Source organism: Anabrus simplex, chromosome 1, assembly GCF_040414725.1.
Source record: "Anabrus simplex isolate iqAnaSimp1 chromosome 1, ASM4041472v1, whole genome shotgun sequence".
Taxonomy (NCBI): Eukaryota; Metazoa; Arthropoda; class Insecta; order Orthoptera; family Tettigoniidae; genus Anabrus; species Anabrus simplex.
This window is the reverse complement of record NC_090265.1, coordinates 1519688398-1519709225: the sequence shown is the minus strand read 5'-3', so window position 1 is coordinate 1519709225 and position 20828 is coordinate 1519688398. Positions and strand designations below refer to the sequence as shown.

The 20828-nt window shown below is 37.9% G+C and overlaps 1 protein-coding gene across 2 annotated transcripts in view; it reads right to left on the bottom strand.

Annotated features, from left to right (window-relative positions):
- Window positions 1–20828, bottom strand: part of qin — an 870645-nt gene that overhangs the window by 51410 nt on the left and 798407 nt on the right. For both annotated transcript variants that reach the window (XM_067138014.2, XM_067138015.2), the window contains one exon: window positions 18066–18201. In XM_067138014.2, coding sequence (XP_066994115.1) covers window positions 18066–18201 — 136 coding nt within the window. The remainder of the gene's footprint in view (window positions 1–18065; window positions 18202–20828) is intronic.

Here is a 20828-nt window from a genome sequence, read left to right as displayed (position 1 = left end):
ATATGGTTGGGAGCATTTCCCAGGCACATGGCGGATAGCTAGTTTTACAATTATGTTTTGTGTTATTACTAACAAATTATATGCATAAAAAATATAGAAACCAAAGGTAAGCATCTTGAATATTTTATGAGACTGTTATTTTATAAATGAGTCAATTTTCACATATCAGAACATTACTGCCCAGTGTGACCTGGAAGTCACAAACCTAATTTTTGAAAATCAAAAATGAAAATTCAATAAAAACTGCATTTATGTGTAGTTTACAACATATTTACCTAGTATATGGCAGAGACAATTTTTTAAAACACAACAAAATAATTTGGCCAGTAGAGGGTTAAGGCCATTAGGCCCTCTCTTCCATCTAACCAGAAAATACAGTATCTACATGTGCAAATTAAAATAAATAGACTTAGGCCTACAATTGAAACATCTTGTAACTACTAAACAATGCAATATTATGATGAAAAGCAAAAAATTAAAAATTGGAAAATGATGATGATGATGATGATGATGAAGATGATTATTTACACAATTATGACATGATTACCTAATTTCAATTAACCTTGATAATAACAGTGAGTCTATAGTTTGAGGAAGGCCAAATCTACAAAAATTTCCTTAACATACAAATAACAATATAGGACTTCATCTATTACTTACTAGGTAGCGGTGACAAAGTTGCCTAAAACTAGCAGGTGAGGCTCCTCTAACAGAGACGGGTAGTGTATTCCACTGTCGTGCCGAAGAAATAACAAATGAGTTTGTGTATCGTATGGTGTGGTGAGGTGGAATAGATAAGAGTGTATCAGATTTTGACCGTGTTCCGAAACTGTGATTGGATGAGAGGTGGTGAAATTTACTGTACAAGTAGGGAGGTGAGCATGAGGAGAGTATTCGATGAAGAAGGCATAAAGCATGAAGATTACGGCGCTGTTTGAGTTTTAGCCAACCGAGTTCATCGTAGGCAGGTGTAACATGGTCAAAGTAACGTAGGTCACATATGTAGCGAATGCAAGCGTTTTGTGCGCATTGTCTGTCGTTAAGAGTAGCAGTCAGGTCGTTGTACACGGTGTCACAGTAGTCGAAATGAGGTAATACAAGAGTGCAAATGAGGCAAATTGAGTGAATGAGCGGTTGCACACTGGAAGTGTGTTACATCGACTTTATGGTTCATGTTGTGGAGGTCTCCATCTTATTATTCGTGTACCAATTTGCTATCCGATGTCTCCGCTATGTGGTTGTGTATCGGAAAAGCAAGTACATGGGAGACTGGTGCTGTGTTGGCATTCGAGTTATATATGACAGACGTATTGATGATTTGAATTGGGTCTCCGATGTTGTGTGGGTTTTGGCCTCGCAAATCCATGCAAGATATTTATGAACCGTACTTCTACACTATTTTTCTCTTTTTCTCTGACTGTTCTCTGTCGTACGTTCCCTGTTCGTTGGTTCCTTTTAACCTATTGCATGAGTGTTTGAATGCGAGATATGTAGAACGCATATCACATTGTATGGTTGTGTTGTTTGTTTGTTCTTATCACAGCATTTTCTTGGCCTCTTGCTTTTTTTTTCATTTTTTTTTTATTTTTTTATTTTTTTAATATACTATTTCCTTAGCAACTTCTTGTTTATTACTAATCCTGGGCACCATGCTTGCGCGTGACCCTCTCTCTCTTTTGGTTTTTGGCCTGACCATATTTACCTTTCCGCCTTCACCTTTTGTGAAGTTTGTTGGAAACCATTGTTGTGAGTTGTATTTTTATTTTATGACCGTGTGTCATGTTCAGTAAATAGAACGAGAAACAGAAGTTTTGAGTATCGATATTGTGAATAATGAATCGATATAGATAAATGACTTTTTACCAGTTTCTACTGAAGTGCGATGTTTAAAATTAAAATTATCAATCTGCAAAGCGGGACATTTATACGTGTGTGAATAAAATTATTCATGGCCTAGATTGTAGCGACTTATTCCGTGACGTTATATATACCGATTTTCATTACATTCTCTTCAGCCGTTTCCTAGTGATGAGCGTACGTACATACATACATGTACAGACAGAAATGACAGAAAATTAAAACGTACATTTCGCCTTGTTACTGTGGTCATGACTGATTCGGAAATATCATTCTTTTTAAATTCTGTGCAATGTACAGACAAAACTCTTACTCTATTTATATTGAGATAAATTAAAATTAGTCAGAATTGTCTCCAAATGTCTCATAAAATCCCTAGATAGAAAAGTCACTAGTCATTATCATTGAAATTCTGCCATTAAATTACTAAGAAAGACTCCATATCTAGTGACTAGTCTCTACACTCTCTAGAATCGACTAGACTGGTGAACGAACATAAACGTAGCATGCAAGAACGAGAGATTGACAATTGATATACGTGTCGCGATATACAAATTTCAATAAACATCGTACATTCGCGCACATTTCTTGCATTAATAAACATAGATATTTCGTTTGAAAGCAGCCAATGAGCGAAGGACTTCCGCCTACTGGCATGAAAAGGCTGAAATGGCGAGATTTGAAAACATATGTTTGAAGTTCACCAAAAAATAAGCTAAAATCGGGAGAAATAATAGAATAATCGGGAGGCGGGAAGAACTGTCGAAAATCGGGAGTCTCCCGCCTAAATTGGGAAAGTTAGCAGGTATGTACATATTTGTGAACTGACCAGACGTCCCAGATTTGGCGCGATAGTTCCGCTTTTAAGCATTCTGTCCTGCTGTCCCTCAAAAACTCTGGGGACGTATAAATGTCCCGCTTTGCAGATTGATAATTTTAAACATCGCACTTCAGTAGAAACTGGTAAAAAGTCATTTATCTATATCGATTCATTATTCACAATATCGATACTCAAAACTTCTGTTTCTCGTTCAGACTTCACAATAGTTCCTGCTTCCTGGCTTGATGTGGTGTGGTTTAGAACGTTTGGTTTCTTTTCTGTGATTGCACAATGCCTAAACGCAAATGCATATTTAATACGGATTTGCAAAATAAATTCCCATTTATTAAGAGAACAATATCCAACAATGATGTTCGATGTCAGTCTTGTAAGGCGGCATTTAGCGTTGCACACGACGGTGGACATGATATAACGAAACATTTGCAATCTACCAAACATAAATCTGCTAAAAGTACTGCAAGTTCAAGCAAAGCATTGACGAGTTTTTTCAAGAGTGCAACACCTACGTCCAAGGACTTTGAAATCACAGCTGCTGAAGGAGCCTGGGCTTACCATACCACACAGCTAAAGAAAATCAAAGCTTTCGCTCATGTGACTGCACTTCAAAACTTCTCCAAACAAGTTTCGAGCCCAAATTCAGATGTGCATGGACAAAATGTGAATGTGTAATTACTAAGTGTTTGCCCCTTATCTGAGCAACAAATCAAACAACAACTTGGAAAGGCACATTGCTTTACACTGCAAGTGAATGCCTCGAACCACAAGAATGTTTAGGGTGTTCCTGGTTGTTGTTCAGTTTTATGACCCCTATGATGGTGTTCAAGTGAAACTGCTGGACCTTCGATCATAACCCAGTGAAACATCAGACATTTTTGTGAAAAACTTGGAAGAAGTGCTAGTAAAAAATGATATTGCAAGTAAAATCATTGGGTTTTGTGGTGATAATACATACAGTAATTTTGGAGAGTCAGCAAGGAAAGGACTTAATGATACTTTCAGGAAACTGAACAGTTTTTTGGGTAGGGACTTGATTGGTATAGGATGTGATGCTCATATTATACATAATGCGATATAGTCTTCTTGTGATCATTTACCTATTGATGTAGAGAACATAATTGGTCACATAACACAGTCAGAGTTGAACAGTTGAAAGAGTTCTGTGATTTTGTGGAAACTGAGTATAAACAAGTTCTTGGGTATAGCAAAACAAGGTGGTTAGCACTCATGCCAGCAGCGAAGAGAATGCTTGACATGTACCAAGGAATGAAATCATACTTCTTAAGTCAAACAAAATGTCCAGTTTCCTTGAGACATTTCTATCAAGATCCTATTTCAGAGGTGTGGTTAAATTTTATCTTCACACAAGCCAGTTCTTTCCACAAAGTAGTATTGAAAATTGAAGGTGAGCTAATTTTTGCAACAGAGGTTATGGAAGCCATCAGTGAGCTAAAAGACAATCTTTCAGATAAGTTGTCTCAAGTTTTTACCACATAAGGTAAGAATTCTTGTTGGTGCGCTTGAAGATGAAGGATTAGCAAGTAGGAAGAATGTTGAAGAAGTGGAGGAACATTTTATGAGACCTGTATAGAGTATTTAGACCAATGGTCTGGTCATTTTAAAGACAAGAACAATTTCCAATGGGCAGCACTAAAAACTGTTCCTGAACAGTCTGATGTCGAAAAATGTAATTTTGCAGAAAGTAAAGGATTTTTTGACAGTGGGAATGACTCGGAACTATTTGATCAATTTTCCTGCTTAACCAAATATGCCACTGCAGAGAAAATATCCAATTGTAATGATGCAGAAGTTTCAGTAGACAAAAGGTGGACGGAGGTTTTTCTTCACTTCAAGGAAAACAATATAACACACAGTCAACTCTCAATAGTGGCACAGTATAATTTTTCTCTTCCCGGAACTAATGCTTCAGTTGAACGAGTTTTTTCTCAAATGAACAAACTGTGGACATCTGAAAAATCTCACCTGAAACTTTCTACTCTTAAGGCTTTGTTAATGATCAAGTTTAACTTTTTGCAGAATTGTTTAGAGTTTCATAAGTTTTTGAAATCATCACCACAGTTGTTACAGCTAATTATATCCTCTGAGAAGTACAACACTGGAATGTATCCCAAAGGAAGGTATTGTATTATTATAATTTTATCTTAAAATGTGTAGGAGAAATATTGCAATACCAATTTCAACGTGTAAAAAATAGCCGTGTCAAAATTTGACCTCTCGTTTATGCGTAGGCTGTTGGAATCAGTGTGTCCCGCTTTGAGCCATGGAAAAAATGGTCAGTTTACTATTTGCGGCAGGCAAACTCAAAGAATGAATGTGTCAACTAAGGATTCTGAGGACTACGCCAGAAACATAATAGACTATTCTTGCTTTTCTTTTTTTTTGTCGACCCCTTAATTACCCTTTGTGATAATGTTTACGAAGTGACCCCTTTAGAAGGGGTTATACCCAGTAATTTTTCAAAGTTTTCAGTAAACAAAATTATTAAAGCAGCAGAGGTGCATGAACAAGATTGCACAGAAACGGGTGCTGAATTAAGAGCAGAAAATCCCTATGGAGGGATAATTGGACGTCTCATTCGGAAGAAAATAGAAGACCAAAAATTTGCATATATTAGCTCTATGAAATAAACTCTCCCAATATTAGACTACTGCTAAAAACATCTGCCACACTGCCAGTCATGACAGCCTCTACAGAGAGAGGCTCTCGGCCCTACATAAACTAAATACATACAAGTACTATGGGAGGAAACCGACTTAATGGCCTTGTATTAGCAAACATCCATAAGGAAAAGGCAATAAATGTTAAAGATTGCTTGTTAAACACTGTAGGCTGGATATTTCTGACTGGTCAGTCATATGTTGATTGATGTGAACTACTAATATGTAACTGTAAATAGTTAAGTTGAAGTAGTACTTTAAGCATAATGTAATGAAATTTTGTGGAGGAATAAATATAAATAAATTACCATAACTAGCATTTACTATACTGGAACAATTTCCTTAAAATGAATTTGGAAAATTTCATCACTATGGAAGTAAAATGTCCCAATTACTCATTTTTACTTTGTGTTTTTTTTTTTTTTTTTTAAATTTTAAATTTAGCCCCTGCCTTTAGAGAATCCTAGATCCGCCTCCGATTTTCAAGGAACTACGGAAAGTAAAATTTCCAACCTTACACATAGGAATAGAAATGCTGGATACAATAACAAGGGGTGAAGTAGAAAATGTTAAAATAATTAAAATTCAAATTCTTGCCAACAATAATTGCATTGCATTTTGAATATTATTTAGTCTGTTTTCTTCAAAATGTGTAACACACATGACACTAAAGTAATTTGAATTCTAGGGTATTTTCCTCAATTCTACTCTATCATATTCCATACAAGGTTGTCATTAAAAAAGACAACCCGACTGGCAAGAAAAAGTGGACTACTTAGTAAAAATTGAATTGTAAATAAATAAACACCAACATACAAGGACAGCTTCTGTTAAGGGAGGTTTTATGAGTTAAGAAACATGTATTCAACAATTATATAAGGCAGAGAGAGAAGAGATCATAAATGATCCTCCATGAACACCTTTTTAACCCTCAAGGTTAGGTGTTGATTTTTTTGCTCTCGCAGCATCTTCTCAGCTAAGAAGCATCTTTACTCATTCTTGATCAGTTAGCTGAAAAATGTATAATTTCCAATAATAGACCAATTAGGCTATATTTGAATTATGAATTTACTCATTCAGGACAAAAATTCAAGTTTCCTATGGCAACAAAAATCTGCATCATCTGATGGCCTAGCAGGCATAGTTCTTGTAAAAAAAAATTTTTCTATTTGCTTTACGTCGCACCGACACAGATAGGTCTTACGGCGACGATGGGACAGGGAAAGGCTAGGAGTGGGAAGGAAGCGGCCGTGGCCTTAATTAAGGTACAGCCCCAGTATTTGCCTGGTGTGAAAATGGGAAACCACGGAAAACCATCTTCAGGGCTGCCGACAGTGGGGTTCGAACCTACTATCTCCCGAATACTGGATACTGGCCGCACTTAAGCGACTGCAGCTATCGAGCTCGGTAGTTTTTGTAAAAGAAATTAAGTCTCTCTTAATGCATTGGCTCTGTCTGTGGCTCCAAGTAACCTGTGCAGTGGCTTCCACTATATGCACTAGTCATCCATCTTGGTAAGTGCACTAGTTACCAACTGATGAGCCCAAATTACACTGGAGCAAAATGCCGGCAACCAACAATGAGCAAGTTGGAAATTTATAATTTCCAATAGTGGATCAATTATACCAGAAGTGGTAAGAAATGTTGCTATGGGAAGACTGTACAAAGACTTCTGGAAGTCTTGAGGTCAAGAAGAATTGCCCCTGGTATGCACAATTAGAATCTGCGTGTCAATACTGGAACTGAACTGTGGAGCAGTGGTGAATAGTGCTCTTCACAGATGAGTCGTGATTTTATCTCCAGTCATACCTCCAAAAGGACACTGTTAAGAGGTGGCTTTGTGATGGTTTGCAGTAATCTGACATTTCTTATAAAGAAATTATAAAAGTCAAATTAACCTACTCAATACAATGTATATAAACAATTACTTAATACCACATTTGAGATCCTTTTGAGCCTTCTTCAGCTTATAATCATGGATAAGGTTAATAGTTTTAAATAAACACATTAAAATTAAGATTGATCTGTTATCGAAAATTACAAATTTTCCAGCTAACTAATCAAGAATGAGTAAAAATGCCTCTTAGCCGAGAAGACTCTGCGAGAGCAATAAAATCAGCATCTAGCACTTACGGTTAAAAAGCTGCTCGTGGAAGATCATTTAACGCAACCAACCTGGACCTCTGTTGAGGAAGCCAGGCTCTACCTGTCACAAGTCAGGACCAACCTTGGATCGCTTGCATTGGGTGATAGTACCTTGTAAGGTGCCCTAACCAGGGTTACGGTAAAGATTTTAATGGCAGTGAAGGCGGAAATAAAATTTATTGGTACGGTGTAAATGGGGTAAGGGGCACCTGACAACTGAGGTTAACACTAGCAGCCTACTGCCTTGTAGGAATAGGAGGGATCCTCAAAGACTAAGGGACCATCCCCGACAGAAAAGGCAGCCACCCAACAGGCTGCGAAGGGGCAGACCCCCTGTTGGTTGTGCGCAGGGGTGACTTCTCGGCCATGTAAAAAATAGTCACAAAAATGTCGAACACGTGTAGAAACCGGACATTCTCAACGGCGACGACCAAGCAATGGACACAGACTGATCTAATAATGGCTACATGTAATGTCTTGAGTTTAAATACAGCAGGAGCTTTCAGGAATGTGAAAGATCAACTGAGGAAGTACCAGATAGAAATAGCAGCTTTGCAGGAGATTAGATGGAAGGAAACATACACGATTGATTCGGGGAACTACACAATGTTTTGTAGTAATAGTGGGCCAGCTAATTTTGGAACAGGCTTTCATGTACACAGAGCATACAAGGCGGCAATATTGAACTTTGAACCAATTAATGGCAGGTCATGCACACAAAGTTAAAATGAAATTCTACAATACAACATTGATCTGTGCTCATGCTCCAACAGAAGGAACGAATGATGAGGTTAAAGATTCCTTTTATGAACAATATGATACAATTTCTGAAAATGATGTGAAAGTGAAAGTAATTCAAGGAGATATGAATGCCAAGGTTGGATGGGAAACTGTATCAGCCAAATGAGGGAAAGTATAGTTTACATGAAGAGTGCCATGACAACGGACGAGGCTGGTTGATTTTGCGGTAAGCAAAAATCTCACCATAAGCAGCACTATTTTCCCACATAAGGATATATATATAAAGGAACTTTGACTTCACCAGATGGAATCACAGTCAATCGGATCATGTGCTTATTCAAAGAAGGCATGGCACAGATATAAGGGATGTTAGGGTGATGAGAGGGGCAGATGCTGATTCAGACCACTATATGGTAATGGTAAAGTACAGGCAGAGGATATAAACAACCATCTATAACCAAGTAGAAAGGGATAAAAAGTATAATGTAACTATAATCAGCACCGATGGAAAGGAAAGAAGGGAATTTCAAAGAGGAATGAAAGAAGCAATAAGAGCGATTACTGTTGAGGAGGAGGCAGCAAGCCCCGTGATACACTGGGGAAAAAATGGAAAGAGCAATACGGCAAACAATGGACTCCAAGCTGGTTCAGGAAAACAGAGATAAGCGAAAGGAGTGGTACAATGAGGAATGTGAGAAGGCAATAGAAGAACGAAACAGCGCAAGGAAGATGCTCAGACAGAACTATGAAGGAAAGAGAAGAAAAGTAAAAAAAAACTATCTGCAGAAGGAAAGAGAGAGAATTTGAGAAAAACAGATTTAAAGACATTGAAGAATGTAGAATGTAGAAACAAAAAGGACGTAAGAAAAATGTTTAGAGGTATAAAGGAGATAAAACAGTGATGGCAGCCTCGTACAACAATGTGCAGGGACGATGATGAAAGGAAAATTATTGGAAGATGGGAAGAATATTCAAAAGAACTGCTGTAATCAGATGAAACCCAGAAACTGCTAGATGAGGAACAGGAGGAACAACATGACAGCTATGAACCAACATTGGAAGAGGTAACTAAAACTGCAAAGGAGATGAGAAGTAATAGAGCTGTGGGAGAAGATACCAAGTGAAATATTTCAGTATGGTGGTATAGAGTTTTTAAAGGAAATGCATAGATTGATAAAGAATATTTGGAGAAGCGAGGTAGTGCCAACAAATAAGAACACAGGCATTATTGTACCAATATATAGAAAGGGTGATAGAACAAAGTGTAATGATCATGGAGGAATAGCATTGCTTAATGCAGTATATAAAATATTTTCTAGGATATTGAACAACAGACTACAACCATAGGCAGAAGCCACTATAGGAGAATACCAGTGTGGGTTTAGGGAGGAAAGAACAACAACGGACCAGATGTTCACCCTCAGATTAATAATGGGGAAGTGTTAGGAGTACAATATAACGGTTCATAAACTTAATGTGGACTTTAAGGCAGGCTATGACAGTGTTAATAGAAGGAGGCTTGTTAAGGTGTTACAGGATTTGGGAATACCACCAAAGTTAGTTAGACTTGTGAAAATGACGCTAAGCAACACCAACTGCAAAATAAAAGCAAATGGCAGACATACCAATAATTTTCCAATCATTCGAGAACTAAAACAAGGAGATTTTGTATCATCTACACTGTTTAATCTGGCATTGGAAGGAATCGTGCACAAACTGCCAAGCAAATTAGATGGCACTATATTCAACAGAACGTCCCAGAGAATGGCTTTTGCAGATTATATAGCCATGCTTGGGAGGAATAGAAAGTACCTCCTCAAGAACTACACAGTTTTGGAAAGTGAAGCGGCTACACTGGGCTTGGTCATAAGTAAGGAGAAAACAAAATATATGACCAACACCAGAAATAAAAAGGTGGAGAGGTACAGAACAGTTTGAAGGGTTTGAAAGAGTAAACAAGTTCAAGTATTGGGAGGAATAGTTACAGAAAATAATGTAGTACCAGTAGAGATAAAGGCAAGAATAGCAGCAGGTAACAGATGCTATTATAGTTTCCATAACTTGTTGCAATCAACAAACATCTCAAAGCAGCTGACCGGGCGAGTTGGCCGTGCGCGTAGAGGCGCGCGGCTGTGAGCTTGCATCCGGGAGATAGTAGGTTCGAATCCGACTATCGGCAGCCCTGAAAATGGTTTTCCGTGGTTTCCCATTTTCACACCAGGCAAATGCTGGGGCTGTACCTTAATTAAGGCCACGGCCGCTTCCTTCCGACTCCTAGGCCTTTCCTATCCCATCGTCGCCATAAGACCTATCTGTGCCGGTGCGACGTAAAGCCCCTAGCAAAAAAAAAAAAAAAAAAAAAGCAGCTGAAGTTAACAGTGTACAGAACGATTGTAAAACCTGTAGTTATGTATGAATCGGAAACATGGACAATTGCACAACAAATTAGAAATACTTTGGACGCATGGGAACAAAAAGTGTTGAGGAAGATATATGGTGCAGTATATGAGAAGGGTGGCTGGAGAATTAGGACCAACAAAGAGCTGTATGACCTCTACAAGAATCCGTCAGTAACTGCAGATGCAAGGGTTAGAAGATTACGGCGGTTGGGACATGTGCAGCGAATGGAGAAGCAGCGAGTACCATGGAAGGTTTTAATAATAATAATAATAATAATAATAATAATAATAATAATAATAATAATGTTATTTGTTTTACGTCCCACTAACTACTTCTTAAGGTCTTCGGAGACGCCGAGGTGCCGGAACTTAGTCCCGCAGGAGTTCTTTTACGTGCCCGTAAATCTACCGACACGGGGCTGTCGTATTTGAGCACCTTCAAATACCACCGGACTGAGCCAGGATCAAACCTGCCAAGTTGGGGTTAGAAGGCCAGCGCCTTAACCGTCTGAGCCACTCAGCCCGGCATGGAAGGTTTTAGTGAATCACAAAGTTTATACAAGGAGTAATTTTAATGCCACCTAATCAATACAATTTATTCCACTATAGTGTGGTTAAATACACATGGAAATTACCAGAGATTTGAAGGGTACATGTTTCGCCCACTATTTATTGGGCATCATCAGCCTCAATCAATCTTAAAACACACATGGTCTAAGGAGTCATAAGAACTTACATAAAACGTATTGATGAATATTTACAAGTGTTAATATTGTGGATGCAAAATGTTGACAGTACAAAAATATTGAATAAAACAGAACTTATACTAAAATCACTTTGAAAAATAGAAATGTTCATCTAAAAGTAATTGTCACACATTGTTTTTAAAAAGCAATCCATGTCTAACACTGAAATGGATCTTTTTGATGAAAAGCTTGAACAATATATATTACATTATGAAAACAGAATATAAAAAATAAGGCGTCAACAGGATAAGAACAAGACGGTATAAGCTCATGTTAGAGGCCAATATTTAAAATAAGGATGGAAATATGTAGTTCAATTGGAGGCGGTATAGTTTAAGACGTCTTGGAAAGTTGGATAAAAATCGTGGTATGTCGTGAAGTGCTAAAAAGTATCAAAGAATTTGCCATAAAACGCTGCTAAAATATCAAATAAAAGAAGGTAGGCTGGACGACAATTTCGTGTAACCAGAAAATGCCTCCTGTGGATGTCCGTAGTAAACAATGTTGTCAATCTGGAATGAAACGGAAAGCTAACTTGACGACGGGAAATGAACGTAGCCTTTCGAACAATTAACACAACTCAAAACATATTTTTTAATCATAATAAGATTAATTACGACAATAATAGATATTCAGGTTCAGAAGTTTATAGATTAACATGTTCTCAGTGTGGAAAATCTTATGTTGGACAGACTGGGCGCAGCTTTTATATAAGGTACATGGAACATTTCAATGCCGAAAAACAGAATAATCGGCAATGAGCACCCACATGAAGGAAACTGGACACCGGTTCACTACAATAGAAAAAGATCTCACAATAATCAGGAATACAGGCAAAGGTAAACTTTTGAATGAATTAGAGAGTATTTACATTTTCTTGGACAGGACATATAATAAAGATTGTAATCTTAATGAAGACACGGAAGTCAGAAGTCCGCTACATATTTCAATGCCTAAGTTATTGAATACGATCAACCCAAACCATAGATGTCCCTCAGATATTTAAATCCTTAGAATTAAAGACTCCCTCTATTTCGTTAAATACCGACGCCATACTTGCTCCTTCAAGTAACGCCCCTCCTATACTGGCTACAACACATGAGGCTCCGCCTACCGGTATCCCCTCTTCCCCTCAGCATTCCCCAACACCTCCACAGCGTTGATACTACACTGGAAGTAGGAACTTCAAACTTAAAGCTGCAGATACATTAGCACATACATTACATCTTGAGAATAAGTAAGTACACATTATTCAACATGTAGTTTTCAGTGATATATTCTTGGCCTAATTTCCCGTCGTCAAGTTAGCTTTCCGTTTCATTCCAGATTGACAACATTGTTTACTACGGACATCCACAGGAGGCATTTTCTGGTTACACGAAACTGTCGTCCAGCCTACCTTCTTTTATTTGATATTGTAGCAGCGTTTTATGGCAAATTCTTTGATGCTTTTTAGCACTTCACGACATACCACGATTTTTATCCAACTTTCCAAGATGTCTTAAACTACACCGCCTCCAATTCAACTACATATTCCCATCCTTATTTTAAATATTGGCCTCAAACATGAGCATATACTGTATCTTTCAACCGTCTTGTTCTTATCCTGTTGACGCCTTATTTTTTATATTCTGTTTTCATAATGTAATATATATTGTTCAAGCTTTTCATCAAAAAGATCATTTCAGTGTTAGACATGGAAACGTTTTAAAAACAATGTGTGACAATTACTTTTAGACGAACATGTCTATTTTTCAAAGTGATTTTAGTATAAGTTCTGTTTTATTCGATATTTTTGTACTGTCAACATTTTGCATCCACAATATTAACATTTGTAAATATTCATCAATACGTTTTATGTAAGTTCTTATGACTCCTTAGACCATGTGTGTTTTAAGATTGATTGAGGCTGATGATGCCCAATAAATAGTGGGCGAAACATGTACCCTTCAAATCTCTGGTAATTTCCATGTGTATTTAACCACACTATAGTGAAATAAATTGTATTGAATAGGTGGCATTAAAATTACTCCTTGTATAAACTTTGTGATTAGCTATTTTTCAATATGGAATAATGACGAGAATAACGGTTTGTAAGGTTTTAGTCACCAAGCCCGAGGGAAGTCGTTCAGTGGGACGATCAAGATTACGACGGCTGGACGATGTAGAGGCGGCTTTGAGAAGACTAGGAATACGGAACTGGAGGAGACAAGTGATCGACAAGGACTGTAGTGCCAGATAAGTAAGTAAGGAAGATCATTTAGGTCTCTTCTCTCTCTACCTCGTATCTCCAAAATTGTTGAATACATGTTTATTATACCATAAAACTTCTCTTAGTGGAATCTTTGTCTGTTTGTTGGTGTTTGTTTATTTCCAATTCAATTTTTACAAAGTGATCCACTTTTATCTTGCCAGTGGGGTTGTATTGTTTTAAAGTCAAACTTAATAAAAATATAAGAATCTTGTTTATTTTAAACTATTAACTCTACCTACGATTATTAACTGAAGAAGGCCCAAAAGGGTCCAAAACAAGTATTAATACAGTGAAACCTCGTTAATTCGAAGGTGTTGGGACGCAAAAATCGGACTTCGAATTACGTGATTTAGAATTAACCGCCAACACATACTTCAGAAATGCCAACCCTTGCGGCATCACAATATATTCTAAGACCCGTTACTGCATGCAATTAACCTTGATTCACAGTTTAAAGCTCTCAAATGCCATGAAGAAAAAAAAAGAAGCTATTTACTAAATGTATCCAACAAGGTGCATTTACAGAATTCAAATAATGCACTTGGATAACTCACCAGCAAACATAACCTCACGCAGTGAAATAAAATGAAAGAAAACATGATTCAAAGACGAGGAGAAATCTATACTGGCTCCCCTGTGTAAGTGCTTTATTCATTGGATTATGCATTTTAGATGCCTTGTGCTTGCACGGCAAGTACCCCACGCCCTTAAAATATCGCGGCTTATCGAACTTTCCAATGGCGAGGGGAGAAAGTCTCTCGCTTCCATCCAATTTACAACAGTACGGTGACTATACTTGTATATATGATTTCCCTCCATGGCACTTCTAAGACCCATTAACGCATGCAATCACCTTGATTCTCAGTTTAAACTTTTCAAATGCCATGGAAAAAACTATTTCAGAAATGTATCCAACAAGGTGCATTTATATTATTCAAATAATGCACTTGTATAAAACAATGGCAAACATAAATAAGGAACGTAGGTTTTCATGGCTCATTGTATTAACATAAAAAAATAAATGAACTGGATTAAAGCCACTATGCTAATGGCAAACATAACCTCACTCAACGAAAGGAAGAAAGAAAAAGATTCAAAGACGAGGAAAAATTATGCTGGCTCCCCTGTGCAAATGCTTTATCTTCTGGAATACCATACTGTTTGCATTTTTAGATGCCTTGTACAGGCATGGAAAGTGCCCGGCACCCTTAAAACATTGTGGCTTTTCAAATTTTCCTATGACAGGGTAAGGAAGTTTCTCGCTTCTGTGTGCACTGCATCGCAACACAGTACATTTTCCGACTGGCAACTCTCTGTGTCCGTTTGGACTCAGCATTTAAAAAAATAAAACAAAGAAACAATGCAGTTTCATCGGCATTGGCAATATTGTTTGGTGCATATGAATTGATTATAGGCTATAAGCCACGCTTTTTTGCCAACTGTCGGCATCGCCAGTGTTCGCGGATTCTACCTCTCCGCACACTGCCTGCTATGTGATATGGTGGCATTCCTTAAAACGACAAATACAAAATAATTACAATTCCGCTCGAACATAGCAGATATGAAGCACACTGTAGACAGCCAAAATAGGTGAAATTGCGCTAAGTTACCCCTGCACGTTTCGGGAGACGTGTTCTTTCATCACGCGGAGAAATTTTGAATTTAAATTACTCTGTAAAAGACCTTTTTTTTTCAAAATGTAAAGGAAGTTTCAAATTAAAAGTCTGAATTTCGGTAACGGGACCGACATTGTTCTTCGAATTACGAATGATCCGTGTTTCGAATAAAACGATTTAAATAGCAGGCAAAACCGTACCTCATGTTTCCGGGAATGAGAGTTGCTTCGAATTAGGCGAGATTTTAAATTAATCGATTTCGAATTATCGAGGTTCTACTGTAGTACGCACTTGTTTATATAAATTGTATTGAATAAGTGGACTTAAGATTTAAATTTTCCTTATAAGAAATGTTATCAGATTGCAGTTGTAAGTTAATACAGAATGGATCATTAAGTTTATCACATGGTTTAGGGTGCTTTAAGATGCAAACAGTGCACTGAATGCACACTGATATACTGAAGAAGTGTTAACAAACATGTAATCCCCTTTGCTCCACTTTTTTGGCAGAAACTTCAAGCCAGAAGCAGAAATGTACAAACAATAGTACTTCAGAACATAAGATTAAATATAACAACGTTGATATGATTTGTGTGCAATTTTATTCTTCTCAGTAATAATTACTGGAGAATGAGATTCAGCACAGCAAAACTGAAACCCAAATAGTTACTACCAAAAGAGCCAATGTCCCATAAAATTCCCCAATAAAGGGACAATGTATTAATTGCAATATGGAGGCTTTTTGGCAAAAGGGCGAACGTTGTAGTTTTAATATTTATTTTAGAATTATTTTAGTTACAACCAATAATAAAAGAAAAAAAGAGCATCAACATAAAGAGAAAAGTTGCACACTTCACATGAGCTATCACTTTTAACATTAAGATAAAGCAACATTTCCTAAAACATTCTTTGCATCTCCTGAAAAATTAATAAAATGGAACAGTGGCTCTTTTGGCTATTAAGGGACATCATTACACAGTACCTTTACGAAAAAACCGACAAATTCTTTCCTCCTCGTCGCGTTATATTTCTCATAATGGTGCTTACCCACAAATAAGATGACAAAATTTAGGAAAATATAAATATTGAAGAAATGACCTTTGGATAATTGGCCTGTAAAACACACAAATACTCTCTATAAATATTATAAAAATAGAATATCATTGCCAAAATAAATCGCTTGCCAAAGGTATACTTTTACAAAGTTTACAACTCTCATATACTATGACGGCTGTACCAGTCATTGCATGTTAATGTTAATGATGGGTGTGTCCATCATTGTAGTGGAATCTGTTAAAAGTAATGACAACACAGTTAAACAAAAATGTATTGGGTGCTTCAGATACATACGTTGCAGCCGAACATGGGGTCTATTTGATTCCCAGTAGGAGTTTTCAATGTGATGCACTGAATGACTAGATGCAACAACGTGAAATCAGAGAAGATGCCAAATGTCGCAGGAGCAATAGGACCTCAATTTATTAAAACACCACATGAGGGCTTCTTGGATTGCTCAGGGTAAAAGCAGCTGCGGTGTGTAAACGTTCTGTCTAGTCAAATGCAAAACAATGGAACAACCATGTTATACAAACAAGTAACTTACGGATACGCTGCTTATATTTGGAGAGTGTTATCACAATGAACAACAAATACCTGCACTTCATAAACACCAATATTCAGACAGACGATATACAGACCACAGTATGGTCTAGAATGTACAAAAGAGCCTAGGTCAGCAAGGTATGCTTAAGGTGACTCGCCTATTGGGGGCACCGCAAAGGGGATCTGGAGAAAGTAAATATGGTGAGAGAAGCTATTGTTGCAAAATCTCGTAAGTACTAGAGCTGTGGCATACGCACACACTGGGACAATATAAGGGCACAAAATTATCAAACAATCTGCACTAGCACCCGAGCCTCCATGGCTCAGGCGGCAGCGCGCCGGCCTACCAACGCTGGGTTCTGTGGTTCAAATCCAGTTACTCCATGCGAGATTTGTGCTGGACAAAGCGGAGGTGAGACAGGATTTTCTCCAGGTACTCCGGTTTTCCCTGTGACTCCAGCAACACTCTCCAATATCATTTCATTTCACCTGGCATTCATTAATCATTGCCCCAGAGGAGAGCGACAGGCTTCGGCAGCCGGCACAATTCTTATCGTCGCCGCTAGATGGGGGCTTCATTCATTCCATTCCTGACCCGGTCGAATGACTGGAAACAGGCTGTGGATTTTCGTTTTCTGCACTAGCACCCATTCAAACAGCCTCTAACTTAGCGTCTGCAGCTGGACAACCATGCCCATTGGAGGCTTTCTAAGAGTAGATCGCAAGTATAAATTAAGTTATTTACCATGCAAATTTATGCATGTAGTGCCTTGTAGTTTTGATTTATCAGCTTATGTCTGCAAGATTGTCCAATTTAAATACATGGAACTTTGACGAGGGTATTTGTGCGATCAAATTTATACAACATAGCCCGGAAACAATGGACCTGGGGTGTGAAATACATAAAGCAACAACAACTATCACACCGGCAATGTTAACAAGATAACATAACAAGAAGAGTAGCACTGGACGTGGAACAAGGAGAAGGCTATTTTGATGAATAATGCAACAATAATGATATATAATAATGTTAAGTTCCTTTCACTTTCCTTCCCACATGAATTGCCTGCCTGGTGCAGCAACCCAGGATATTGCAGAGTATGTTCCTGCCGGGAACAGCAACCCCATCTTAGTGCGGAGTATTCATCTGAAACACCCAGTACAGTAAGTCAATGCTACCACCACTCACTCATTTACACCAACAAGCTCCACATTGCCATAATCTACGTATTGTATCCTAAGTTGAGCAGTCTTTGGCTCCACAGAGAGAATAGTTGCTCGATACCACTGACCATCCTCCTTGTAACATACACAGCATGGCTGACCTGAAATAAAAGAACAAACATTGTAAAAGATAATGAACCACGGATTAACATCAGAGTTGTTCAATATTTTAAGAAATAGCTACAGTATTGAGGAAATAGGACTTCAAATAGCCTAAAATAAGCCTTAAATATCAGAATGAATCTGATGTCCATGAACTATGAACTAGAGTAGTCAGCACTGACAGTATCACCATGACGAATAGAATACCTACTGTTATCATTCCACACTAAACATTGTTGTTCGTGCCTCTGCTGGAGTGTGGCACTGCAGTTGCTTTGCACTAACAATAGCACGTTTACAAAGAAAAATTTAATGTGTCGTATTCAATACATATATATCTCTATCATTAGATGGATGTTTCGACTCTTTTGAGCCATCTTCATTGAAAAAAAAAGGGGGGGGGGGGCTGTGTTAAAGTTATAAAGAAGGGGCTGTACCTCGATTAAGGCCACAGCTGCTACCTTCCCAATCCCAACACTTGCCCATCCTTCTGTCGCTAAAAAACGTGTTCCAGAAGTGGGCAAAAGTTATTCTGCAGAAAGATAAGCAATTGTCGACCAAAAGCAGACTCTGTGACATGCATTTTTTGGAAGATTTAATAATAAAGGTGTACCGTTCCGTAGTTAATGATGGAAACTTTAAACCCTTGTGTGAAGCGGAAATTAAAATCAGGAGCAGTAGGCCTACTTCATATTTATCCAAATTTACTGAAATACTGGTACTTATCCACTGAGGTAAAAATCGCAAAAACCACCTAGCAGGAAAAGGAATTAAGACAGCACCAAGAGGACAAGTAACAAGAATAATGATGTGTATGAAGCAGAGACTGCAACAATAAGCAGTGAAGTTCAAGGTTTAGTAGTACTCAAATTCAGGGCCAGTCTATTAGTTCTCTTACCGATGCTGAAAAGAAAATATTGTCTCTCAAATGGCAACGGCAGAATGCAACGCATAATTTAGTGAGAGTTAAATGTAGTCTGTCTTCTAACGAAGGGATATTCTATTCATTTTACTGAATCGATTATTTTGTTTCCATTAACGTTACTGAATCGATACAGTGATTCGAATTCATGGTACGCTAGAGTCACAATTCATATTACATCTGTGTAGTGTACTGATAAGACAGCAACAACAGCATTCAATGCTTGCTGCTGCCATCTGGCCTTCATTCTATGAACTGCTTTCCTACACCTCATCCAGCTTTCAGATTCAGGTTTCTTCTGCAGCCACTTCTTTGTATCAAGTTTTGATGTTACAAATCCTTTCTTCCACAGTGACAACTCCATTGATTAAGTATATAGAATGAGATGAAAATATATCTCTACACACAATCATCAATGATCTGCACTTAAGGCTGTCGTCCATGTCACAAATTCCTAGTCAATTAATTGGTTAGTCTTTTCTTAAATTTCACAGAACTTGAAAATTTCTATGTATTCTCAGTTTTCTGATTCAACATCTCTTTAGTTAAGTTACTGCATCAGTCAGCTCACTTGCTCACTGTTCATTTACACCAGTAACCCCCTGATTCGATTATTGAAGTCTTGTGCAATGATGCGCTACACAAACTGAGAATATGTACTGTTCAGTTCTTCCCAATAAAAAAACCCAGATGATTTTGAGTAGTCATGAGCATGACTCGTCATAGGGTAGGCTAGAGAGAAGAGTTGAATTAATTGTCGAATGTCAACTAAGTTATAATACAAAGATTTATTAATAAATAGAATAACCTAATAGCCTACCTACTTACTAGCTACTTTGGAATTATGTTTTAACTACCTTTTTAACACTGCAAATACATACAACAATTATTAACACCCCCCTGTAAGAAGAGGACAATGAATGCAAGTGGGTATTATTTTCAAACAAGCTGAGAGCAAGAGTCCATTATAGCATACAATTCTTTCAGTGAGCCATGGCTCTGTATGTCTCGCCCACAGCGGAAGTTTGGCTGCCTGCCAATGTCCAGTATTCTGATAATGAACTGTGTGTCTCTTGTGTCTCACTGATCTGTGAGTGCACCGCTCAGCTGAATCGTGCGTCATGAGCTCACCATTCACACGGACAGTTCCATGCATCGATACACTGCTTAGAATCACATGCTCAGTAGCCAACAATATCGTTCTCAGCCATAGCTAGGATTAATTTTCTACAGGTAGATTAAGAACACAGAATTTCAATTTAAACAGTAATTTTCTTAGTAAGAAGCAAAAAATTATTATAGACACTATATGTTTAAAAAATGCCAAGTAAAATCTCCCAATGGTATGAGGTACGGAGGTGACTTTCCTTTGGACAGTTTATAATTAAAAAACAAAAAAAATCACTAAAGGACATAGGCACTGCTGTGGCATAATCTGTTACCTCCTTCCTCACAAAGCCATTTGAGGAAACTCTGCAAAGGACTTGCATGTTCCTTCGTATAAGTGCTATTTCAGATCATTTTTGCTATTTGTTTTACGTTGCACCGACACAGATGGGAGAGGAAAGGCCTAGGAATGGGAAGGAAGCGGCTGTGGCTTTAATTAAGGTACAGCCCCAGCATTTGCCTGGTGTGAAAATGGGGAACCACGGAAAACCATTTCCAGGGCTGCCAACAGTGGGGTTCGAACCCACTATCTCCCGG